The 24,772-nt window shown below is 43.7% G+C and overlaps 11 protein-coding genes across 11 annotated transcripts; 6 read left to right on the top strand and 5 right to left on the bottom strand.

Annotated features, from left to right (window-relative positions):
• Window positions 1-1,067: 1,067 nt before the first annotated feature.
• On the top strand, window positions 1,068-5,414 carry Bfra_001003 (putative rna-directed rna polymerase (sad-1) protein; the record flags this gene model as incomplete). The annotated part of the gene is made up of 4 exons (XM_037331444.1): window positions 1,068-1,911; window positions 1,964-2,592; window positions 2,644-4,069; window positions 4,132-5,414. 4 exons carry the CDS (start codon window positions 1,068-1,070, stop codon window positions 5,412-5,414), a joined length of 4,182 nt encoding a protein of 1,393 aa, XP_037197777.1.
• Window positions 5,415-6,169: 755 nt separating this feature from the next.
• Window positions 6,170-7,544, bottom strand: Bfra_001002 (putative aspartate-semialdehyde dehydrogenase protein; the record flags this gene model as incomplete). Its single annotated transcript, XM_037331443.1, has 4 exons — window positions 6,170-6,237; window positions 6,295-7,035; window positions 7,141-7,398; window positions 7,514-7,544. The coding sequence occupies 4 exons, from the start codon at window positions 7,542-7,544 to the stop codon at window positions 6,170-6,172; spliced, it is 1,098 nt and encodes a 365-aa protein (XP_037197776.1).
• Window positions 7,545-8,065: 521 nt separating this feature from the next.
• Bfra_001001 (putative chch domain protein) lies at window positions 8,066-8,672 on the bottom strand (the record flags this gene model as incomplete). Its single annotated transcript, XM_037331442.1, has 3 exons — window positions 8,066-8,098; window positions 8,157-8,379; window positions 8,440-8,672. 3 exons carry the CDS (start codon window positions 8,670-8,672, stop codon window positions 8,066-8,068), a joined length of 489 nt encoding a protein of 162 aa, XP_037197775.1.
• A 557-nt stretch (window positions 8,673-9,229) lies between these two features.
• Bfra_001000 (putative exosome-associated family protein) lies at window positions 9,230-10,089 on the bottom strand (the record flags this gene model as incomplete). Its single annotated transcript, XM_037331441.1, has 3 exons — window positions 9,230-9,604; window positions 9,669-9,844; window positions 9,909-10,089. 3 exons carry the CDS (start codon window positions 10,087-10,089, stop codon window positions 9,230-9,232), a joined length of 732 nt encoding a protein of 243 aa, XP_037197774.1.
• Window positions 10,090-10,969: 880 nt separating this feature from the next.
• Bfra_000999 (putative 2-dehydropantoate 2-reductase protein) lies at window positions 10,970-12,758 on the top strand (the record flags this gene model as incomplete). The annotated part of the gene is made up of 2 exons (XM_037331440.1): window positions 10,970-10,980; window positions 11,051-12,758. 2 exons carry the CDS (start codon window positions 10,970-10,972, stop codon window positions 12,756-12,758), a joined length of 1,719 nt encoding a protein of 572 aa, XP_037197773.1.
• A 640-nt stretch (window positions 12,759-13,398) lies between these two features.
• Window positions 13,399-13,933, top strand: Bfra_000998 (putative dsdna-binding protein; the record flags this gene model as incomplete). The annotated part of the gene is made up of 3 exons (XM_037331439.1): window positions 13,399-13,422; window positions 13,473-13,573; window positions 13,628-13,933. The coding sequence occupies 3 exons, from the start codon at window positions 13,399-13,401 to the stop codon at window positions 13,914-13,916; spliced, it is 414 nt and encodes a 137-aa protein (XP_037197772.1). The 3' UTR covers window positions 13,917-13,933.
• Window positions 13,934-14,078: 145 nt separating this feature from the next.
• Bfra_000997 (putative ubiquinone biosynthesis protein coq4 protein) lies at window positions 14,079-14,977 on the bottom strand (the record flags this gene model as incomplete). The annotated part of the gene is made up of 2 exons (XM_037331438.1): window positions 14,079-14,710; window positions 14,767-14,977. 2 exons carry the CDS (start codon window positions 14,975-14,977, stop codon window positions 14,079-14,081), a joined length of 843 nt encoding a protein of 280 aa, XP_037197771.1.
• Window positions 14,978-15,323: 346 nt separating this feature from the next.
• Bfra_000996 (putative set domain-containing protein) lies at window positions 15,324-16,688 on the top strand (the record flags this gene model as incomplete). The annotated part of the gene is made up of 3 exons (XM_037331437.1): window positions 15,324-15,449; window positions 15,521-16,028; window positions 16,189-16,688. 3 exons carry the CDS (start codon window positions 15,324-15,326, stop codon window positions 16,686-16,688), a joined length of 1,134 nt encoding a protein of 377 aa, XP_037197770.1.
• Window positions 16,689-17,092: 404 nt separating this feature from the next.
• On the bottom strand, window positions 17,093-18,447 carry Bfra_000995 (putative rrm domain-containing protein; the record flags this gene model as incomplete). Its single annotated transcript, XM_037331436.1, has 3 exons — window positions 17,093-17,211; window positions 17,292-17,911; window positions 17,969-18,447. 3 exons carry the CDS (start codon window positions 18,445-18,447, stop codon window positions 17,093-17,095), a joined length of 1,218 nt encoding a protein of 405 aa, XP_037197769.1.
• Window positions 18,448-20,077: 1,630 nt separating this feature from the next.
• Window positions 20,078-20,392, top strand: Bfra_000994 (putative translocase sec61 complex gamma subunit protein; the record flags this gene model as incomplete). The annotated part of the gene is made up of 2 exons (XM_037331435.1): window positions 20,078-20,162; window positions 20,221-20,392. The coding sequence occupies 2 exons, from the start codon at window positions 20,078-20,080 to the stop codon at window positions 20,346-20,348; spliced, it is 213 nt and encodes a 70-aa protein (XP_037197768.1). The 3' UTR covers window positions 20,349-20,392.
• Window positions 20,393-21,973: 1,581 nt separating this feature from the next.
• Bfra_000993 (putative wd domain-containing protein) lies at window positions 21,974-24,492 on the top strand (the record flags this gene model as incomplete). Its single annotated transcript, XM_037331434.1, has 6 exons — window positions 21,974-22,172; window positions 22,246-22,706; window positions 22,761-22,947; window positions 23,061-23,540; window positions 23,592-24,086; window positions 24,136-24,492. 6 exons carry the CDS (start codon window positions 21,974-21,976, stop codon window positions 24,363-24,365), a joined length of 2,052 nt encoding a protein of 683 aa, XP_037197767.1. The 3' UTR covers window positions 24,366-24,492.
• Between the last annotated feature and the right edge of the window lie 280 nt (window positions 24,493-24,772).

Genomic DNA, 24,772 nt, shown 5'->3' with positions numbered 1-24,772 from the left:
GCACGGTCTCTATATCAATATCAATATCATATAAATGCAGCAAACGAAAGAAAAGAAACAGTGCATCGAAGCCAAAAAGGTATTTGAATATGGTTTGAATTGATGGTGAATGGTCATTTCCTAATGATTTGAATCTTTACATGTATAGCCTCAATCCATTGATAGAGAAGAACAGCGCAGAACAGAGGGAAGGGAAATAGCTCGATCACATTTCACATTTCAATACAATGTCAAAGTCTGGCTACAATACTTTTATGCATCAGGCATGCATGTGATCTTCTCAGATTTCAAATCTCCCTTTTTGGAATTCTTCGGCCATTTGAGTATTCGAAAAGATCTTTGTTTCTTCTCAATGCTTGCTTTTTTGCACCTCCGCCTTGTGTTTGCAAGTGCTAGGGGCTGCAGTTCTTGAAATTGGGTTGAAGACAAGACAAACGACAAACGCATTGAAAACATTATACAGAGGATGAAACGTTCTTTCCGTCCGCTTTTTTTACTCTTTCTTTCTGTCTCTCATGTTCACTTTTTTGAAGCTAGCGTTGATCATTCACTTCTACCCTCACCTCCACCACCTCCTCCTCCTCCTCCACAAAACCAATCACAACCTCTTCTCTTCCTTTTTCCATCACTCAAACTTTCAATCTCCAACAGCCTTCAACTTCTCACGTCCTTTCTCGTTCAACTAGAATCAGTGCCTACGTTTGTAATACTGATTTGTCTTCTATCTCGTCATTAGTTACCAAGTAACGAAAGCATCAATTTCTCTGAAGCTATCGTTTCTCGACTTGACTGCATCTCACCATTCGATTCTTCTACCATTTGGTAGACCAAACCTTGAAATTACACATCACCTCATTTTTCAGCCAAGTAGCTTCTTTTCTATTGAAGGGAGAGGGCTTTCAGCCGGTACCCAAGACAAAGGTTCGTAAAGTTTGAACCTTCATCTCCCGCAAAGTTTTCAGCAGAGCTACAAAGCTAATATCGTTTTTTAGACTCCAAAATCATCTGCATATTGAAGATTGATCTCCTCATTTCACATTAGCACACACAACCTCATAATCGCAACAATGGCGACCATGACTCCCAGGCTCCCAGCTATTCAGCTCAGACCTGAAGTCAATGAGTCGGAGCAAATCGTACTGCTCATTGACAACATACAGCCCGGTACTACAACATACGATATGATCAGTAATCTGGAAAGGCAAGGTAGCATTGTGTTTATTGAGATATTTGGAGACAAAAGTCAAAGAGGAAAAGTGACATTTTCACCTGCTCCGAGCCCTTTCTGGCGAAGTGGTCAATATCCAATCACCACTGCGGTTGGTAATACTTATGATGTCAAGCTCCGGCTCGATACTACCCGGAGAAAAGAAAGAACCGTGAAAAGCCCCTTCAGGAATGTTTTTTACCCTGAAAAGACGAAACTTGTTTCTTCTGCTCTTCAGTTCGGAGTCATGATTGAGCCGGAATGTATGATGCCTATGGAGACCCTGGAATGCCAGGAGCCTGGCGATCTTACGGTTACTGTGAATCTGAGGCGTAAAGAACTTGAAGCTCGTTTCACGGTGCATTTTGTGGACCCACGAATTCAAGGCGACATTGATTTCCCTAGTACATCTGTGATTGGGGAGTATAATCGCCGTGAGAAATACATGTTCACCATACCTTTTGGTCAGTTGAAGTCAATCCAGAAAGTCGATCTTAGAAGAGGAAATTTTTCACTCTTGATATCTTTGGACAGTCCGCCTAGATTCTTCCGCTGGCGCAATGATGGCCAAGTACCTCAATCAGGAGCGCTATCATGGAACCAATGGGATGGCTGGTTTCGGCAAACCGATATTGAATTTGACCCTTTCATCATTGAAAGTCGCCCAATCGCTCTGCACAAGAAGAGGCCAGTCATCGATATTGGTAATTTATACTTAAGATACTTCTATTTCATGAATTAAACTGACTTATGCAGGTCGCTGGACTACCTATCGTTGGACTTTCAATAGTAGTCAATGTTCTCCAGATCAATTTCAAATGGTTCAGGCGGCTCTCCAAGATTTCAATATCGATATGGTCCCTCTGGATAGCTTCAATTTGACTCCAATGCGCAAAGCTGAGCTATGGTCTCTCATAGACCCCTGTGAAGATAAAACTACACAAGCTGGCCTTCGTTCTCTTGATCCAGACAGTATCAAAGTGCATCTAACATTCGAAGTGAGATATCAACTGGAAGTGTGCATTTCTAGGGGGATTGTCAACGAATATAATATTGACGAAAATTTCATAAATTCCTTAGCCAACTTATCTGCACAAGACTCAGCTAAGGCGAGGAATGTACTGGAGTACGTTGCCGAGCATTACGGTTCCAAACGCCTATACGACCCTTCGTCTATTTTTACCAACAATGAAGCTTTGTCATTTTCCTCCTTGACTGATATTCCCCATTATTGCGCATTTTCACGAAAAGCTACAGTAACACCTACTTCAATCTTATTCAGTTCGCCTACTGTTGAAACTACCAACAGAGTCTTGCGACATTACTCGAAGGAGAACAAAGAAGGTCGATTTCTCCGTGTTCAGTTTACTGATGAAAAGTTCGAGGTAGGTTTCCTCCACTGTTCCTGTCTGTGCTTCCCTTATTGATAGATGTAGGGCCGGATCAATTCATGTGCCGATAAGATCCGTAACGATGCAATATTCACAAGAGTTTTTAGAGTGATCAGTAATGGCATTCGTATTGGTGATAGGCACTACGAGTTTTTAGCCTTTGGAAACTCTCAATTTCGAGAGAATGGCGCATACTTCTTTTGTCAATCCCCGGATTTATCTTGCAACGATATTCGCCAATGGATGGGGACTTTTTCTCACATCAATGTAGTTGCAAAGTATGCTGCAAGACTTGGCCAGTGTTTCTCAACAACCAGAGCTATTAAGGGACTTTCGGCGCCCGACATCGTGAAGATTCCTGATATTGAAAGGGGTAGATACTGCTTCACTGATGGAGTTGGCAAGATCTCGCCTTACCTTGCTCAAATGATCGCTGCTGAACTAAAACTCCGTGTCATCTCGGCACCATCGGCTTTTCAATTCAGACTCGGTGGCTGCAAAGGCATATTGGTCGTTTCTCCTGATGCGAAAAACAATGAAGTCCACATTCGCAAAAGTCAGCAAAAGTTCACAGCTGCATACAATGGTCTTGAAATCATTCGATGTTCACAGTTCTCCTCTGCTACTCTTAATCGGCAAACTATCACTATCCTTTCAGCACTTGGGGTCAAGGACGAAGTATTTTTGAAGATGCTATCTCGGCAACTTTCTGACTATCAGAGTGCAATGGATAACAACGCTATCGCACTTGGCCTCCTTAACAGATACATTGATGATAATCATATGACCATCAATATTGCTGGTATGATATTGAATGGTTTCATGTCAGAAAAAGAGCCATTTGTTTTGTCTTTGCTCCATCTATGGAGAGCATGGTCGATCAAACTCTTAAAGGAGAAGGCAAAGATTATAGTAGAGAATGGAGCTTTCGTGCTCGGCTGTGTTGATGAAACAAACACTCTCAGGGGCTACACCAAGCCAACAGTGGCATGCGGTACGACTTACAAAGAAACCGAGTTACCCCAGATTTTTATCCAAGTGCCTGATAGGGAAAACACGACGCAATACAATGTCATTGAGGGTATTTGTCTCGTCGGACGAAATCCATCCCTTCATCCTGGTGATCTGAGGGTTGTTCAAGCCGTAAACGTACCAGCTTTGCACCACTTGCGGGACGTCGTTGTGTTTCCTCAAAGTGGCGAAAGAGATGTGCCTAGCATGTGTTCTGGTGGCGATTTAGATGGTGATGACTTTTTTGTCATATGGGATAAGGGCCTTCAACCAACCGAATGGAACTGTGAGCCAATGAGCTACGCAGCCTTAGATCCTGTAATGCTCAAACGACCTGTTGTTGTCACAGATTTACAGAAGTTTTTTGTAAAATACATGAAGAACGACTCCTTGCCGAGTATTGCACATGCTCATCTGGCACAAGCTGATTATCAGAAGCAAGGTATCAAGGATCCCAAATGTAAGTATCTTGGTTACGCTCCTGCTTTTGTTATGTTACTTCGATACTAACGCCCGCTTCAGGCCTCAAGCTCGCGGAACTACATTCCAAGGCGGTTGACTACGTTAAGACTGGTCAGCCGGCTATGATGCCAAAAGAACTAGCCCCTCCAAAATGGCCACATTTCATGGAAAAGATCCATCAGCCTGCCTCAAAACAGTATCATTCCCAGAAAATTCTTGGTCAACTGTACGACAAGGTTGAGAGTGTTGACTTCGTACCACAATACGAAGAACCTTTTGACAAACGTATTTTGAGGGCTTACAAACTAGAAAATGCCGTTCTGAAAGCTGCCCGTCAGACTAAGACTAAATATGACACCGCTATGCGACGAATTCTAGCCCAACAAGACATCAAGACTGAATTCGAAGTGTGGTCAACATTTATCCTTTCAAAGCCAAAGGTCGGAAGTGACTACAAACTTCAGGAAGATATGGCAGTGATCACCGGTGCACTCAAAGATAGATTTCGGGCGGTGTGCATCAATATAGCGGGTGGTAAAGACTTTTCAATCCTGGGGCCATTTGTTGCTGCCATGTACAAAGTGACAAAAGAAGAACTCGATATCGCGTTGGCTGAATGTCGTTCAACGAGAACGGTTAACGGAACAAAGGTGCCAAAGCGAAGAATGAGACCTGAATCAATGCCATTGATCAGTTTCCCATGGTTATTCGAGAAGGAATTGGGCAGAATTGCTACTGGTATTGAAGCCATAGATGACTTCGAAAAGATAGGTTTCTCTACCTTCAGAATCGAGAAGCCTCAGGTCATAGCGCTGAATCGTCAGCCGCAGCTCTCTAAGCAAGACGTAGATTTTGTCAAGCAAGAAAATGGTCTTATTGTTCACCGTGGTGAAATTCTTGACGTGTTCCCAGAGAACTCGGACAACGAATTTCCTTGGGACTCTGACGCGAGGTCCGATACTTCTCTGCCAGACTTTGTAGCCTCTGCCCAACCAATTTCAAGAAACGGGGCAGAGTCTACTACAGTCGAAGCTTCTTCCAAAGACACGAACCAGACTTCTACGCTTCAAGACAGTTTACTCCCCCAAAACTTGCAAGGCCAAAATCAGACACCAACAGATACAGAGCACAAAGAATTGGTGAATACAACAGAATCTATCAACCAGGAAATCCTCACGCCATCTTCATCAGTCCACAGTTCCTCTCCAGCAGCCCCTGTTACTACAACCAAGTCCGATCTGAGCCTCTCTGATGATGAAGAGACCGAAGAACATGTCGAGATCATAGAAAATGTCGTTCGCGAGCGGTCTATGATCGACAGACTGTCGGCTTTCGTGGACTAATCAGCTCTCTTATAAACTTTCGAAAGGATTTCGAACCTCGTTACTTGATGGATATTTTCGTTGACTTTCTATCTTTCTTCTTTTGTTTCTTTCTATCTTCCCTACTACCCGCTTAAGAGTGTTCAAAAGTGCATTTCACTGCGTTGAAATTGCACCACTCCGTGCTGCAAAGTTTAGCTTTGGTCCAGAAAATCCTCGAGATGTTGATGGAACAGCATAGATGGATGACTCAGTTTACATGTTTTTTTTCTTCTCCGGAAGGATTTCAATTTTATTAGCTAGGGAGGAATTAAGTGAGCGGATCTGAAAACTAGTTACATGATGGTATTGCGTAACAAGCTAGCGAGCGACCATTTAGTGTGCAATCTTACGATCAATGAATTAATGAAAGTTATGATATACATCATTGCCCTCTGTATAATGCCGATTTGAACTTTGTGAATGGATTTCGTGAGGTTATCTGGTTGTATGCTATGCGATCTACCACCCCTTTCCCCCCTTCTTCGTCCCCTCATAGCCGAGGATTTGACAACCCATTTGCAGAATGAATGGATGGATGACCGACAGAATATAATTTTTTCTTCTATTGGCCTGGCACAGTTAAGATCACAGCATACATAAACCGAAATTTTGGAAAAGATACACGCCACTTGAAGGGATAATATATAATATAATTTTAATTGGCATGAGCCTTTCTTGTACAATTTGTAAATGCAACTTTGAAATTTTAGAACACCTGGATATATGACTAGTCCTTAGATATAGCCCTTAAGAACTGCAGCTTCTGCATTCAATATCGAAGAACCAGCAGCTCCAATGACGGCTAAATATGGTGTTAGTACTTGAGCGTTGTAAAATTGAAAGAGGGTGGGAAACTTACTGTTATGACTCAAGGCCACAAATTTGAGATCGAAGATTCCGCTATCATCTTCTCTGACTCGTCCAACACTGACTGTGTATCCATTCTGTGTATTGCGATCCAATCTTGGTTGTGGTCTATCCGCTTCCTCCATAACGGCAATCGCTGGCTCTGGTGCTGACGGACATCCCAATGTCTGCGCCTCACTTACGTATTCCCTCATAGCCTTCTTGACCTCTTCCGCGGTAGGTTTAGGTCCATCGCGGTTCTTGAAACGAAGAGATACACAAGCCATATGTCCATCTAGAACCGCGACTCTGTTGCAAGCCGCTGAAATCTTCAATTCTGATTGATCCTCAAATCCAGTGACTTCAGAATTGACTCTTCCGAGAATCTTCTGTGCCTCCGTCTCTAACTTATCTTCCTCGCCGGAGATGAATGGAACAACATTGTCGAGAATATCCATACTGCTTACACCTGGATAACCGGCACCACTAACAGCTTGCATGGTGACTACGCTCACTTGGTCGACCTCTCCGAAAGCTTTTTGGATGGCGGCGAATGGGATAACTATGCCGATGACTGCGCAGTTGGAGTTGCAGACAAGGAAACCCTTCTTCAGGGAATGGGCGCGACGTTGGTGGGGGATGAGATCGAAATGGGGGAGGTTGACTGTTGGAACGATGAGGGGAACGATTGGATCGCGGCGGTAGTTTTTGGCATTGGAGAAGACGGCCAATTCAGCCTTCATGAATTCCATCTCTAAATTGACAGTTCAAGTAAGCATTGCCCTTAATAACTCTGTCGTCCTCTAATGGAAATTTCCCAGTGGACAAGGAAGTGTAAATGTATTGAAGGGTCTCATACCAATGTCACCCGCAACATCAGCATCCAATCCACCGAACACAATATCACAATCCGCGAACTCGCTTGCTTTACATTCTTTAACGACTAAATCGCCAATCTCGGCGGTCATGGGAAAAGCTTGTTTCCATTTGACGGCATCTTTGTACTTCTTTCCTGCGGATCGCGAAGAAGCTCCTACGGCATGGAGTTTAAAATATGGATGTTGAGCAAGAAGAAGAATGAATCTTTGACCGACGGAACCGGTGCATCCAAGTACACCTAGATTAGATTAATCAGCGTATGTTATGCGGGAAGCTGGAATGGGAAGGTAGGTAGTGAAGATGTATGAAGAGTGGTGAGAGTTTCGAGGAGGGGTATATTTGAGTTGACTAACCACAACGCTTGGTAGGGAATTGTGTGGCCATGATGTGCAATTTGATCTGACAATGAACAGTTCAATATTGATATCTACTGCGACGATCAAGAAGAAGCGAATTTATGGAAGATATAACAATTTAAAAGGTTGATGGGTGTGACTGTTCACAATACAATGTAATAGAGATCATAGTGGGGGTGGAGAGTAAGGCTGGACTATTTTTTCTGTGGGGTGCCGACCTCGGGCATGCAAGGCTGAAAATATTTCTTCATGTAAATATAATAAGATTTTGCCACATACAAGCTCTTTTGGAAATGGAACCAAACCGAGTCATATTGTAGAAAGACTGATTTGATACTCAGATCTGGAGTTTAGGAGTCTTCGGATAATACATACAACAAAGCAATTAGCAATGCATGTCGCTCTGGATGTGCTACTCAAGACTCGTCTTTGCCTTTCATATACATGTCGACAAATCATCAGGGTAGAGTGGGTTCATTATTTTGAGTTGTAGCTAATTTTCCTATTATACATCCATCCCCATGTGTCATCATCGTCAAATTTGGGCCATTAATATTGACTTGCGGTGTTCTGGCACGCTTTCTGTAAGAAAACTGTTAGCTTGACTTGGGGTCCAAAAAGATTATAGGTTCGTCCATACCAATTGCTCCAAATACCAGTTGCAGATGGACATGTTTCCTTGGTTCTCGTCCATGCAGTTGGTAAAGCTCTTGACCTGGAAGCCACAGTTTGGTTCGCCAAATTGGTTCTTCTCTTGACCTTGGGATGCTACAGCATTATCCTGAGCTGCTTCGGGTGCGCTGGATCCACCGCCGAAGAAACCGGTAATAGCATGTCCTAATGAAGATCCGATGGCGACACCTCTGGATGGAAGAGATCAGTATGCAACTTTGGAAATGACGTCTGGCGCAATGAAAACTCACGCTGCAGTGCTAGCCACTTGTCCAAGCAAACCGGGACCAGAAGAACCTTGAGCTTGTGGAGCTCCTGCTTGTGCTGGAGGAGCGGCTGGGGGAGCTGCACCTGCTGGCCTTGGTGGGTATGCAGCAGTGGTTGCTGGTCGGGTTTGCTGGGCGGATGGTGAAGGTCTGCTTGGGGCCGAGACAGTTGGTCGAGATGGGGCGCTTCCCCTTCCAGATCTTCCTTGACGAGGCATATTTAGTTGATGAAGTGAGAGAAATAGATTCAAGGGTTTAGGTGTGATTATACGATTTTGCCTAGAGAAATGTTGAAGTTGTTGAATGTCGGCCAATGAGATACTTGACAATTTAATCCCGGAATATAATCCGTTTTACACGCGCTAATACTGATTGGGTTAGTTCAGCCTTAATGTACATGTACTGATAATATGAGATAGATGATTCTAGATGGCAAAACTCTACAATATTTCTTGAGTGCAATTACAGAGTGAACTCTTAACAACCATGAAGACGATGTTCAAAACAGACAAAAAGCATTCATTTCATGATGAACAGAATCTTGAGAGAAGAATACCTAGCAGATATTTATTATTTCTTTCTTTCGTAAACCTAGATACTTGTTGTCCAATAACTCAAACCATAAAGCTATCCTATTTTGCCGTGACAAATCATGGTATCATCCCTAAGCCAGCTCCATAAACGCCCTTTTAGATGTGCATGCATCCGGTGACTTTCATGTCCATTTACATAGCCATATACATATCCATATACATATCCCATTTACCAAATGTTTCTAATTCTTGCTCTTGCCCTTGGCCTTCTTGGATCTGCTCTTCGTTTTCTTCTCCTGAGTTTCCTGCTTAGATTTTTTGGATTTAGAATTAGAGGTGGAAGAGCTATCCTCTTTAGACTCGATGGGGCTTGCTGCTACCTTCGCAGTCTTAGACTTTTTGCTTTTGTGTGCTGCAGGTGCAGGTTCGTCTGAAGAATCGGAAGGTGAACCGGAACCATCAGATTCATTTGAGGTTTTGGATTCTGCTTTGTTGGGTTCTGTTGTTTCTTCGCCCACCTTTCTCTTCTTTGATAGCTCCTCAAATCTAATATGAGACTTGGCTCTCTCCTTCGCCAATTGCTCTGCTCTTTGAAGATCATATTTATCATTTCCGCTCTGTAGGTACTGTTAACATAGGTTCTCAACCCCGACAATTGAACAAGAGTAGAAGCTTCCTTACCAATCCTGCTTTGATGAATCGGCCAGCAGCTCCTTTATCCAATTTGAGATTTCTTTCTGCTGCAGTTGCCGGGGGATTCTCTGTAACCTTTATCTTCTCAAAATACTGTTTCATCCGAGTAAGCTCGGTGAAAACAGGATGTTCACGGGCATTGACACCATTGAGGCGAAGGTATGCTATCGAAATGAATTAGTATACAAGTCCTGAATGCGACAGAAATATAATGATGGAAACTCGTACAGAATAATATGGACTCAATGGCATATGTGACAAGAGTATAAAGCTTCGCCTTGTCCAATAAAGGTAACTTGCTTGCAAATTCTGGGATAGTCTTTTGAATGAAAGGTGCAACGGCATCTTCTATATCATCGATATCGTCATCAAGTTGCTCGAGCAAAGAAAGAATCTTGGTAGGATCCATTATGGAAATTTGGTTGAATGTGTTGTAGCGAGTATGATTGACGTAGCATGCGCGATCGAGAGGAACCTAGACAGTAGATACGATTGGATGTTGCTTGTTGCTTGTTGTAAGTTATTTGTGTTTTGAATTGGATTGTAGTCAATGTATCAATTCATTCATTCGTATTCGTAACATTCATTCGTCTTTCAACTTTCCACCATTCTTTCTTAGAAAATTTGGGAATGAGTTCCGACGCTATCGGAAAAAGGCGGCCGCATTCAGTTGCATTGGAATTGAAGTCTTCCAATTGGATTACATGTTTGGCTTACAGGGATTTTCGATAAATATTCTCTGCTAAAGTGCTTAATCGACATTTTTTTCGATTCCGAATATTTGATTGTAAAATGATATTTAGTACTTGAATCTCTCCCATCACATCCATACAACTCAACTTTTGCCTCCCATTTGAACCCTCACTTACTGTTACTTTATATCTTGTCCATGTTCGAAGTCTACACATTTTATGTAAATAGACTTCAGTCTCGTTTTGTACTAAGCCGAAATCTCAGATATATCTCAAGCTAGCTTCACCCCTCACCGAACGGAACTTCAACACGCATTTCGCCTCATTTTACTGAAACTCGACAAATTCTACTTTCCATCGTGGTCCATTACAAGATAACTTCTTACCCTTTTGCGGATGTGTAGAAGGACGTGAAGGCTTTCTTTTCTTGCTTTGGTTTCGCGTGCAGACAATTGCAACAACGAAAGAGTAGACATCTTGATTCTGCTTGTCTGCCATGAGTTCATTGTAATAACCATTGAGAGTGTTCATCCTGTCTTTTCCAAGGTGCGGTCGTCCGCTGTGGCGGGTGCTTGCTCGAAACCCTCAAAATTGTCGATGGCTCTCAGGTAGCATTACCCTGGGCCGGGTGGCCACTCGCACTTGGTCGAGACATAACGGGACATACTGGTGGCCGAGGCGGAAAGGAGGATTGCGCGCCAGCTTGTCATTCGTTTGGGGTTCAGAGAGAGATACCACTACCAGCGGACCTTCTAGGAGTTACGGGAGCAAAAGCGATGGAGTTTATGCGAGCGAAGGGACAGCAGACAAAGATATAACCAATCAAGAGGACAGTCACAAAAAAATCACGCCCAACGATTATGCATATGCTATGGAAATAGAGTCACAAGACGAGCGGGAATTTCAACCAGACAGCGAAGAAGGGAACGATCCATCACCGTTCGATTTCGCCTACTCGCATCGACCTTCGAAATGGGAGGCAAACAAGAGCTCGTCGGCTGAAGAGCTGCCGGATAACGATGACTTGGAAGAGCTTGAGAATGTTGACGTCTCCGACATTGGGCCTGAATATTTGCATTCCCCGGACATCCTAGTTACGAATGTAAAATATGCCGCCCAAGATTCACCTACTATGTCTTCTCGCCAGCATGGCCAAGAACCTTTACAGTCAAGACAAGTCCCCGATCTTCACTACAAACCGACATCACAAGATTCAACACAACGAGGGGATAGGCCTATATCACGCACAATCCATGTTCTAGGAACAGGGCCTATTGGACAATTCATTGCGTATAACCTTGCTGAAATGGATTCTCCGCCGCCTGTTACTTTACTAATGCACCGGCCACTGTTGATTCAACAATGGCACCACTCGCGTCAGGTTCTCAGAGTATGCAAGGATGAAATCATAACCGAGCAATCCGGTTTCGATGTTGAATTATCCGCAAGTTTCAATATTCCTGGGCCCGAGTCAGAGACTAGTGTCACTGAGCATAGATTTGGATACACGAACGAGGTCATAGATAACCTGATCATCACAACGAACGGCGACAAAACAGTGGCGGCACTTACATCCATCAAGCATCGTCTCCGGCCTCATTCAACCATATGTTTTGTGCAACATGGAGCAGGTGTCATTGAGGATGTTAACAAACATGTTTTCCCAGATTTGCAGGATCGTCCTCATTACATGCTTGGTAATTTATCTCATGGATTATTTGCCACGGATCAGCTATGGACTGTGGCTCAAACCACCCAGGGAGAGCTGAAGCTTACAATTCCTCAATATAACACCAGCGCACCCTCCAACGAACCATTGCCCCAAAGCTCAGACAGGAAGCTCACAAATAACTGGGCACCATCTTCAAGATACATGTTAATGTCATTGAGTCGTTCTCCTGATCTTAAAGCCATAGGCTTGAACTATCCTGACTTCATGAAATTCCATCTCGAATACATCGTTGTCAATTCCGTCATTGGGCCGCTGTCTGTCATTTTTGATTGTTCCAACGACCAGCTGTTGTACAATTACCAGGCAAGTCAGACAATGAAGTCCCTCTTGTGGGAAATTTCGTATGTTGTGAGAAGTCTGCCGGAGCTCGCGACCGTTGCAAATCTTAACAAACGCTTTGGAAACCGCAGGTTAATGAGCATGATACACTCAGTGCTTTCTCGTAGCGGGAAGAATGTCACATCTATGTTACACAACGTCAGAAGTGGAATGAAAACGGACGTTGACTTCTACAACGGCTATCTCGCTCGAAGAGCAAAAGAATTGAACATTCCGTTTTCTTCAAATGAGTTAGTCATAAGTATGGTTAAAGCTAAACAAGCTATGAAGTCGAGGGAGATGAATTCATATATACCCGCGGTTGATCGGAGATAGATGGAATGTAGAGGCACGCTGGGCTTGTGAGCGAACGAACTGGGTATGTTTTACCATGTAGGAGTGTACGTTTATGTTAGAATTAGCAACACCTGTAAATTACGTCTTAGATATCTTATATACTCGGTCACTCGCAAAAGCGACACTTTAGATTATAGACCAATGAATAATGCACATATGCCTCTCTTGCAACCTCAATTCTCAATGCACTACTTTATCCTTCTGTGGTGAGTCGACAAGAGACTTCAAGGTGATGAAGTATAGCAACAGGCCTCATGGCATGTTACTTTGCACCCGGTGAGCCACCATCATGAGTGTTCAAATCCAAACTCATGGCCTCAGTGAGCTCTTATCTGAAGACGCTTTTCAGATGCTTGAACTCGGTCTTACTTGCTTGATTGTGATAATGTTATAATTAAACTAAGTTCACATCTCAGCCGAAAATGACTATCGATCAATTTATCGTGGAATTGAAAAATTATGATTCACGGTTGTGGTATGATGTAGTTTTGCCCAAAGAGGGGTTGCCAATCATGGTATTCGTTAACGACTGGGTACCACAAGGCTGGCATCGCAAAGTTACCACACCCCTCATTTTCTTCAACCAGAACAAAAATTACACACACTCAACACCTTAATTATGGAAGACGACGATTTGGCACAAGTAAGTCTCTGGGAAGACTTAGTCACGGCCTCATACTAATTATTCTTTAGATCAGAAAAGCTCGTCTTGAGCAACTGAAAACCCAAGGCGGAGGAGGAGGTGGTAGACCAGGCGCAGCGGGCGGCAGTGGAGGGCAAGAAGATGGCAGACAGTGCGCTTTACTTTGTCGAAGATACATATAAATAACTAACCTTTTGCGCCCTAGACAGCAAGAAGAAGCGGCTCGACAATCTATCCTGACCCAAATTCTCGAACCTGAGGCGGCAGATCGTCTAGGTCGCATTAGACTTGTAAAGGAGTCCAGAGCCGTCGATGTTGAAAATCGCTTGATCATGTTGGCGCGTTCGGGACAATTGAGATCGAAAATTACGGAGGAACAATTGAAGGATTTGTTGAGCAGTGTGTCGGAGGCCCAGGAAACTAAAGAAAAGATTGTGGTTACCAGGAGGAAGGGTGCTTGGGATGACGACGATGATGATCTTTTCGACTTGTAGTCTGTGGTTCGGAAATTAGGGAACATTTAGTGAGCAGATATTTCAGGAATGGATTCCATAATGCTGGGACTGTCTTAGGCCTCCGAGGAAAAGGTGTTAATATTGCGAAATTTTGGGAAATCTACTGCTGTGGTATCAAGTTACTGTGCTATCAAATCCTCCTCAAGTTGCCTTTTGGGCCTTTTTTCTCTCCTTCTCCATCCGTCTGATATCTCTAAGATCAAGAGGCTTTTCAATGCCTAAGTCTTCTCTCAATTCTTCCACACTCCTTTCCAACTGCTCCTCCCAATAAACATTAATAACTTCCTCTGCTTTCAACCCATTCGCAAACGCCCAAGGCGCATATATTGTAAAGAATCTCCTCCTCTCTGCTGACTTCAATGACATCACAGCGAACATACTCAGACCCGTCATTGGTAACAGAGTATTAGCAAATTCAAATGCCTTAAGCGCCACTTCGCCTTCCCTTACAATAGGTAGCCCCGTTATAGCATGGTAGAAATCGTGGCATTCGCGATATCGTTGCATAACATATGCGCATTCTTCGTCATCAATGTATTTTACTGAATCTCGTGTATCGGGCGAAACTCCTTCGCGGTCCAGCCATTCTGCGTAGCACCTGCCTACAGTGTTTGCAGGAAGCGCCCGGAGTCGTGTCATGGAAAGAGTCTTGGAAGATATCCTAGGGCGATCGCGAAGTATGCGTCGACCGGTAGGAGAAGAAAGCATAGCATCGCGGAGACGGTATATGAAATATGGTGTTGCGGTAGCTTCTCCACAAGCTGCAATTAGATCTAGTTTCCCGGATTAGTTTTGAGAGTAAAGGTGGTTTTAGATGATCAATTCATACCTGCACGATAAGGATTAAAGAATGCCATGACTGCTGAGCCCACAGCCAAACCACCCCGCTCAATGGAAGTAAGTGGTACATGGCCTGGATAATTTGGAGCTGGACGATGCAATACACTGAAGCTTCTTGTAGCTAAAGTAATAGAGCAGGCGGTAAGTAATTCCCTGGGAAGGCGGGACGCCTGGGTATATAGACGAGGGGACAATGACATGTTCGGATTATAATTGTGAATTAACCCCTCCAATGTTGACGGGGTGGGATGTTACTGTAGATCAGCTTCAATTATATTGCCTGCCGCCCTTTCGTCGAAATAGCTCTCGGCAAAAGCAGCACTAGAAGAAGACTTTAATGCTACAATTTACTTGCGCACGACAAATGATAGATGAGTATTTACATTGGTTAATTGATCTTAAAGTACGAGAATTCTGTTTTCAGAGGCTTATATCTAGTAGTTCTAGATTAAGCTTGTGGAAATCATCAACATAACGGCTCGGTCGTATATCACGATTTCAGATCTTCTGCAGCAAGCAGCCCCTTCGTCTAACTGCGGTGCGAGCATGGACATGCAAGTACATCAAGAGTTCACAAGATGGGCTGTAAATGAAGGTGTCGTTATCAGTAATGTTTCGCCTTTCCGATTCCCAGAAAAGGGTCTGGGACTAGTAGCGAACAAGAATTTTGAGGTAAAATAAAAGAGCTGCTATGTGGAATTTCACCACTTCCGAAAAGTCATGTGCTTGCTAATCTGTAGTAGATAGGTGATACTCTGTTGCAGGTCCCCATAAAGGCGCTTCGTAAAGATACAGATGTACCTTCTCAGTTTGCAGCGCTGGCACCTGAATTAGCTGTTCATGCTCTCTTCGGTCTATCTCTGGACTCGCTGCTCGGGCCGGAATGGAAAGCTACTCTCCCTTCCAAACAGGACATGCATAGCTCTATGCCTTTATTCTGGGATCCCTCGTTACAACAGCTTCTTCCGTACTCAGCCCAAGCTCTTCTCAAGACGCAAATGGAGAAAATCACTTCTGCTTGGACAATCATCTGCAAAGCATTTCCTGAACCACCCATAACCTACGATGAATTCATGTACAACTATAGTATTGTCAACAGTAGGACGTTCTACTACCTTTCACCGACTATCAAATCATCTAGACCACAACCATCAAAAGAGAATCGTCTTGCGTTGAATCCCTTCGCAGACTACATAAATCATAGTTCAGAACCCACGGTTGATGCAACTCTGAGTCGCGCTGGCTACACACGTGAGCAACATCATTCCTTTAATATTACACCCTCAATCTACCCATACTGTCCCCGTAATTTCTATACTATGATCTATGTAAAATCTACACCTCTCCATAAAGTCTTCACCTAAACTCATTCCAAAGACTCATCGGCCATTGCTAACCCGCAACAACCTAGTCACGGCCTCGCAGCCCATCGAGCAGGGTTCCGAAGTGCACATTTCATACGGAAGCCACAACAACGATTTCCTTCTCGTCGAGTATGGCTTTATACTCGAAGACAACCGATGGGACGAGGTTACTCTGGATCCCTGGATAACACCATTACTAAATGGAGAGCAAAAAGAGCACCTCGAAGAGATGGGATTTCTCGGTAAATACCTCTTAGATCGAGATACCATATGTTATCGCACGCAAGTAGTCCTCAGGATTATATGTCTACCGATAGGTAGATGGAGAAGATTCGTACAGGGATGTGAGGGTGAAGAGGTGTCTCAGGCGACTGCGGATGAAGTTCTATTGAAAGTACTAATGGCTGGTAAGATGGAGATGATGAAAACAATCAAGAAGATAGACGAAAGCCAAGCGGGACTTGAAAGTCAAAGAAATACGTTGAGCAGACGCTCGAACCAAATTGTTTTGGTGATAAATAGAGCGTTAAATCGAATTGGATGCTAAACTTCATAAATTTTCGCTTTGCGTTGTATGATGGACTTCTTGAGAAGCCCCTTCAAACTCACTAAATCATGACATGAGGCTCTGGCTGTTCTATCGACGTTCAGTCAATCAATGTGCCATCTTGTGTCTTGCAGTAAACTTTGGTCGTCTTGGAAGAGCGAGTATTACTGACACTTGAAGCATCGTGCGAGATGGGTCAAAGGGGGTTGGGTGCAATTACACAGAAGGTGGAGACTTAGTAAAAAGCAATCATCTGACAGCTCAAAATACATTCATCGTGAGAATCACACTTCTATGGTACATGCTTTATTTTGAAATACAAGTTAAGAACTGAAAGTGCTCATTATTCCAATTGTCAATTATGCCAGATCCCCGAATTGAACGCCCTTTCCGTTATCTATACCTCATTCTGGTCTGGGTCTTTTGGCACCGTGTGGATTCTGCCAGTCGCCACCAGCGCTTTGATTTTGTTGAAAGAACGCGGGATTAAAGTGCGGTTGCATAGGTTGAAAGCCATTCCCCCCTGATTTCTCGAGTCAGTGATAAATCCCATAGTCCTTTTGTGGTTTCTAACTCAGCTCATGAGTAGCTGTTTCGACGTACCTTGCATTGCACCACCCATTTGTGCCATATTACCCATGTTCATAGGCATTCCCATTCCGCCCATTCCACCCATTGGCATACCTCCCATGGGCATACCTCCCATCATATTATTTCCCATTCCCCCTCGGCCGCCTCTCATACCTCCAGGGCCACCCCGCATGCCACCCATCATACCTCCACGATTGAATCCACCAAATTGATTTCCCATGGGATTCCCTTGAAATCCGCCACCCATTGAAGAATTAAAGCCCCCGCCCATAGATCCTCCTGAGCCCGAAAAGTTACGATTGAAATTGCCTTGATTCATGTTGTTGTTCATGCCTCCACGAGAAGAGTTGTATCCACCGCCACGACCGCGGAAATTACCACCAAAGTTGCCTGAAGTATGACTGCCCCTCTCACTGTTGTAACCTCCTGGTCCTGAGCTTGATCGACTATTTTGGCCTTCTTTCGTGGCGCGGGCTGGCGCGTCTTTGGGTAACGTGCGGAATGGATTGACATTTGGATTGTGGAATGTGACTGTCTGCTTCTTCACATATTGGTGACCTTCACCGAAAGCGTCAATCTTTCGTTTCACTGCCGTCGCAGCTTGTTGGGACGTAAATTCCACATAGGCTTGTCTGTACAGGGAGTCAGTAGATGCTCGGCATTGGAAGGTGCTGTGTGTAGTAAATTACCCCTTGCTCTTTCCATTAACCTTGTGCTCGGAGAAAGTCATCTCCTTCAGCTCATCTTCGACTTGAGCCTGATTGATCCATCCCCGAATATCATCGTCGGTATTCCACCAATGTAATTCTGATATGAGCAGGGCCGTAGTCGCACCTTGATCGATTGGGCGATCGTCAGAGCCTTCCTTTCTCTTTACACCTTGCTGTTGAGGGGCCTGCTTGGGTATGTTGAGAATATCTCGTCCAGATTCGTCGGTACTCTTTATCTTTTGTTGACCTTCAGCGAGTTCATCCTTCTCATGACTAACCTTGATATCTACATAATCGTCATCTTGTTCTTCGTGTTTACCATTAGTTTCGGCAGCTGGTGCGACAGAAGGCTCAACGCCGTCAATCTTGACATCACCTTCATCATCTTTCTTGAAAATTGCATCCTGTTCAGTGTTGGTATCTCCATAGATATCAATGTCGAACTCGTCATCAGCCATGGCGTCTGAATGTGCACACGAGGTACCTTGACTTTCAAGTGAAGGGTGAGTTTTGGTTGAAAAATGATGTTTTGTATTGCTTATGAACAGTTTGAGTTGATGTTATGCCACAGGGAAATGGGATTCTGTGAGAAAATAGAAACAGGATCAGCGGGTGAAAACAAAAGAAGGGCCATTGGATGGTAAAGGTCAACGCATGTGTAGCATTGGAAGCAGAGTCTGAAATACATGGGATAGAATTCAATGAATACGTACACTCCTAAAACCTGGAGGATATTGCTTCAATGAATGAGGTCAAAGTCCGAGAGCCTTCTTTGGCAACTACAGACAGAATGGAGATATAAGACGCAGCTCTGTGCTTGCAGTCTCTTTGAATTTTTGATGTAAAGAAGCCCAACAGATGAATAAACCTCCTATGCCGAAATATTGGAAGAAAGAGGCGAGGCAAGAAAATTGGAATCCAGCCTGAAATTGAAAAGCAGAAATGAAGATGTCAGTTGTCCAAATGCCTTGTTCATCAATAGCAGAAGCACAGAGTAACCGAAGCCTTGCTGTACAATTCCGTCCCTCAAGTACCCTTCACGTCCAGTGTTTGCTGGTTTGCTTGATTGGATTGGGTGTATTGAGTTGAGCGGGTGGTGATTGATTGAATGCGACGGAATTCTCGAGTCGGCGTGAAGGTTCGCAATTGATGTCTCTCGTTAGGACTCTGAGATACGAGTATAGAGTACTTGACAACTGTGAGTCGAGTCGAATGTGTGGGTGGTACTTGTGTTCACCATGAAATAAAAATCGACTCTGTGGGCAGAATGTATCTATTGCTGTATTATCGAATTATATGGAAAAGAGCTTGTGCTGCAAGAGTTCCATACAATATTCAAATGTTAGGCGCGGTATCGCGATGAGCTGAAATCCTAGTAGCTCGAGAGATCGATAATGGAGATACGAGGTGGGTATTTGAGGAAGCAGAGATCAATGATTTAGAAAGGGCATGTAAAATAAACAAGAAAGGAAGTTTTGGCACTTATACGCCGTTGTCGATGAAGATGACAATAGCGACGATAATATCAATATGGAGAGAGTTGAGGGAAATGAAAGTTGGTTCTCTTTTCTTTGATTCTTTCTTCTCCTCTACTGTTGGATTTCGCGCGCCGCTGAGCTTCAATACCTTTTGATGCCCAGTGCTGATTTGTTACCAGGAGCCTGTTCCTTGCCGATTGGCAATTGTCTTAGGTAATCATCCTTGACATCCTTAGGTAATCACTCTTAAGTAATCATGGTCGTTCCTGCCTAAGGTATCACCGTCACAACTTCACACACTTACTACTGGCCTATTCCCTACCACCCAGTAGCTTTCGGATTTGGAAGGTTCTCATTGGATCAATTAACATGCTTTAATTTCTTGAGCCTACCTTATCTGGCTTCTTCGAAATTCCTCCAACTACCTAGTATCTATTTGCTTCACTCGCAACGGAATTCAAAATCTTTGTCAATCATACACTCTCAAAGTATCCAACACCGAAGCGTCGGCCACAAATTAGTCCTTCAATAAAAGTATAATTCGAACCTCTCGAGAATCAATTGTCTACTTCCTCAATCCCAACCTCAACTCCTCAACTTCTTCACAACCATGGCAGACCAAATTCAAGAGTTTATGGAGATTCCAAGAGACTTCATCAAAGATGGTACTCAATTTGTCAATAAATGCACAAAGCGTAAGAACCAGTATTTGCCATTGGTTTCATCAGGACATGAGATTCTAACAAATTATAGCTGATCGTCGCGAATTCCTCAACATCGCTCGAGCTGTAGCTATGGGATTTCTTATTATGGGTGCCGTTGGATACATCGTAAAATTGATCCATATACCACTCAACAACATATTGGTCGGTGGCGCATAGTTTGGGGATGGACAATGGACGATGATTTCTGCACTACGGTGACTTGGTCGTTCGTGGGAAGGGGGGCCATGGAACCTGCACCAAACGAGGGCGAGATGGACGAGATGTTGGCGTATAAACGGATGGAGTTTCTCACAAAATCTAAGGATGTATTATATTTGGCCTTGGTGGCAGTTACTGTTCCTGGCATTGCTTGCGTCTGGAACAAACGGTCCTGCATTTCCAAAGTTGAATGGGACCATATTAAATAATATCCGGCACATTGTCAAAACATTCACTGTATATTGTGAGACTTTTTCCCTTGTGAACAACGTTGGATAAAAGTTGGAGTAGTGGTTGGATAAAGGTTGGAGTAGCGATTTGATTGACGCTTCACATTATCCCGGAATCATGTTGAATTTAAATCACTGGCGATGCGTTCGGATTGGCAAACCACTTCAAACCCAAGTAGGTATGAATGTATCAGGAAATGCCTTACCATGAGTGGATAAGCTGGCAATAGATATGGATTATCAATATTCTATTACCTTGAAGCCAAAGTATAGTGTTAGCTTGGAGTTTGAGAACTTACAATGCCTCTTTCCAACTTCATCGCTGACGCTTAGCGCATCAACTAGATGATTGGAGGCACGCTGCAAAAGATGAAAGGGGAATGAGCAGAAGCGCATGATGGGGGTCACTACCGACTGGTGTATCCAATACAAGGATGGCATAGTACTGATGGAGTAATGTTTACTACTTTGTCAGAAGCTACTTAGGTGGTGCGTTGAGAAAATATGAACAGAAAGAAGTAATAAGAATGCAAGAATGTAAGGAAGCGAGAAAGTGCAACCATGGTGATTTGAGGTATGAAACAGATATTGAATGGTAGAGAAAGGTTGACGAGTGGATAATAATGCTTGGGGAAGTGGATGCTCGATACCAAAATCGAGGAGAGTAGATCGAGTACATAGGTAGTTGAGCTAGTTACTGCTAGCGCGAGATGTATTGAAAAGGCAAACTGAACGATAGTATGACTTTACACTCGTCACATTCGTTATACTCGAGTGTGATTCTCCAGAGAATATGTAAGCTCGAGCTCAGATATCCAGTTGTACTGGATGTCATGAAAGGATGAGAACACATTTGGAGAATATATTTCGAACATATATTCTGCTGATGTATTTGGAGAATATATTTCGAAAACGCATTCATCGGATTTAAATGGATTTAAGTGTATGCGATAAGAAACTCCGAGGTACTGATAAGAATCATGACCCTCTTTCCACTACTCCACCCCACTGACAAAGCATCCTCATCTCATGATATCACTACACTTTCCACATCTTGAACAGTAAGCTTCAATTCTGATATATGTCCGATACATACGACATTATACCATTTACTGATACTAATTAACAGGTGATAAATGTCATTGTCATTCAACTTCCAAGAAATCTAGATCCATCTAAAATGAACTTGAAGTGCACCAAGTAGTGCTTTATTGGGGAACACCTACCTCTCTCTCTTTGCCACCTACCTTGTTTACTACTCCATACAATACTACTGAGAAATTCCTTTTTGTTATTTTGCTCCGAAGAAGTATTGGAAATAGGCGTCTTGATTGACTCGTATTACTATTCTCAATGGCTTCCCAGAGAAGCGTATCAGGTGCCTTCCCGTCAGATGATTCCACGGCCGGGAATGGAGCGGGAGATGATATAAATCTTATAGAAGAAAGAGACGACGAAGAAGATGATTATGCCGACGAGCAGGATGAGGATGATGAGATTGAGGACGATGACGATGACGAAGATGACGACGATGACGATGAAGTTGGTTTCGGTAAGTCTAGACTATCGTTGGATTTGAAACTCTCCTAGTCAAGTTTCACTGACATATGTCGCCCATCTTTTAGATGTGCAGGTTGAAATTGAGGACGATGAAGACGAAGGTGCCACCGCAGTCGATCATAGTGAGACCTACACATCCTTCACTTTGCTCCATACCATATGGCTTATACTCCGATTCCATTTAGCTACACGAACACGATATCTTCTACGGGTATTGGCCGCCCACCCAGATGTTCGGAACATTATACGCTTTACCACTGACCTCGACGAGGACGAGGACGAGCTCTCTTTGTGGCCACGGAGGCGAAGGAGAAGTACACCCGATCCGAATAGGTTCCCTAAAGTGCCAAGCATTGTTGGGGAAGAACTAATGGCGTCGGGTGATTTTGGATCCAATGATGCACAAACTCCAGGCAGAGATGATCACATTAAGGGACGAAAACGTTTGGCAAGAAGAATATTAGACCGAGAGTTAGCATCAGGGAACTTTGCGGCCCAGGTGATAAATCGGAGAACAATGGCACAAGTGAGCGGCACATAGGCAGGCACATTTCTAGGCAGCATACTAATAGAATCCCAGGAAATGTTACCATCTTCGAATGCCGATACTATAATCAATTATGACGATCCCGTTTACTCAGGTCAATTTTCGGATGACGGTAACTTCTTCTTTGCCGTCACCAAGGATTTCAAAGTCCGCATGTATGATACATCAAACCCTTATAAGTGGCGGTATTATAAGACTGTAAGCTACCCTTATGGGCAATGTAAGTACAATCTTCTTGTATCATGGCTTATTTCGATCCCAACACATGATCCATCCGCGCCTTCGTTAATTCCACTAAGCCCATAGAGTATCTCAAGTATTGACAGTCATTAGGGACCCTTACCGATGCTTCACTGAGCCCTGACAACAAATATCTCGCTTACACCTCCATACGTAGTACGGTTTGTCTCGCTCCGACAGACCCAAATGACATGGGAGATCCTTATAATCTGGAGCTCGGTGATCCTGGCACTGGTATACAAAATCCTAGGCTCGATCGGCGAGGGTCATTTGGTATTTGGTCGATTAGATTTTCTGGTGATGGACGCGAGCTTGTTGCGGGAACTACAGGCGGTTCCATTGTTGTCTATGACATAGAAAGTCGTCGTCCACTTCATAGGATTTTTGGGCATGATGAAGATGTCAATGCAGTATGTTTTGCCGACAAATCATCGCCTCACATTCTTTACTCCGGATCAGATGATACAACTATCAAGGTGTGGGATACCAGGAGTATGGGCGATAGTCGAGAAGCGGGTGCATTTATTGGTCACATTGAGGGATTAACATATCTCGATAGCAAAGGAGACGGTCGTAAGTTTTTTATTCGTGAATGTTCAAGAACGGCACGCTAAAAAATTTAAGGCTATATCCTCAGTAATGGTAAGGACCAGAGCATGAAGCTATGGGACTTGCGTATGGTCATGAGTTCGGCTCAATTTTCCAACATCAGGGCAAATGAACGTCGCCCCGGAACAAACTTCGATTATCGCTGGGGACGTTATGATGAGGATGATTGGTACCACGATAAAAATGACAATTCTTTAGTCACATTCAGAGGCCACAGAGTAATGCGGACTCTGATTAGATGTCATTTCTCTCCGCCTGGAAGTACTAATTCAAGATATGTCTATTCGGGGAGCGAAGACGGTAAAGTGTACATATGGAATATGGATGCAACGCTTGCGGGCAAAGTCGATGTTTTCCAGGCAACAAAGAATACAAGGCCACCCCCACCCGGTCAATGGCACGGGGGTTGGCATGGAGGATGGCGTGATGATATAGATGAAGTGAATAGTCCGAGGTGGAAAACAGTAGTTAGAGATGCTAGTTGGCATCCCACTGCTCCCATGATCGCTGGTAGGTGCACCTATGCCAACACTAATTCTTTTCGACTAACAAATTTCAGCATCTGCGTGGAACGGTTATGGTACTGAGCAGGGCACTGTCACCACCCATTCTTGGAATGAGGGTGCTGAAGACGATGAAGCCGAGCCTAAAATGGGATTAAGGGTAAATGCGAAGTTAGAACATGATTCTCACCTTTACCCGGCCCACTTAGGCCGCAACGAAAGAACTCGACATCTCAACAGTCTCCTGCCGAATGCTGATGATGATGAGAACGACGATGGCGATTAGGGCATATCCAGGAGGGAATTTGCAATTCATAGTGCTTGGCGACATACTGTAAGGAGTGGTTAGGTATCAATGTGTTAGACTTCTTTCGGGATTTTCCAGTGTTACAAATCCTGCCATTTTCGAAACTTGGAGCTATTCACAATGGTATCTAGCTGTATAAATGCTTCAATATTCGTATGAAACCCACATGAAAGCTGCAACAGTATCACTGTACAATGTGTGCCTCACCGTGCGTGTATAATTAATGTGAGCTCAATATTTTAAAGTTGTAGATACTTATGAGACTAATATAGAGGGGCCACTGGTAGACTGGTCCGTGTCAATTACGCTTGCTGTCCGCACCATTCCGGGGCGACATTTTCAAATCATGATCTATTAGGGGTGAGAAGACAAGTTATTCATTATCA

This window comes from Botrytis fragariae (genome assembly GCF_013461495.1).
Source record: "Botrytis fragariae strain BVB16 chromosome Unknown tig00000001, whole genome shotgun sequence".
NCBI lineage: Eukaryota > Fungi > Ascomycota > Leotiomycetes > Helotiales > Sclerotiniaceae > Botrytis > Botrytis fragariae.
Note: the sequence above shows the minus strand (reverse complement) of the source record. Positions and strands in the feature narration are given on the sequence as shown.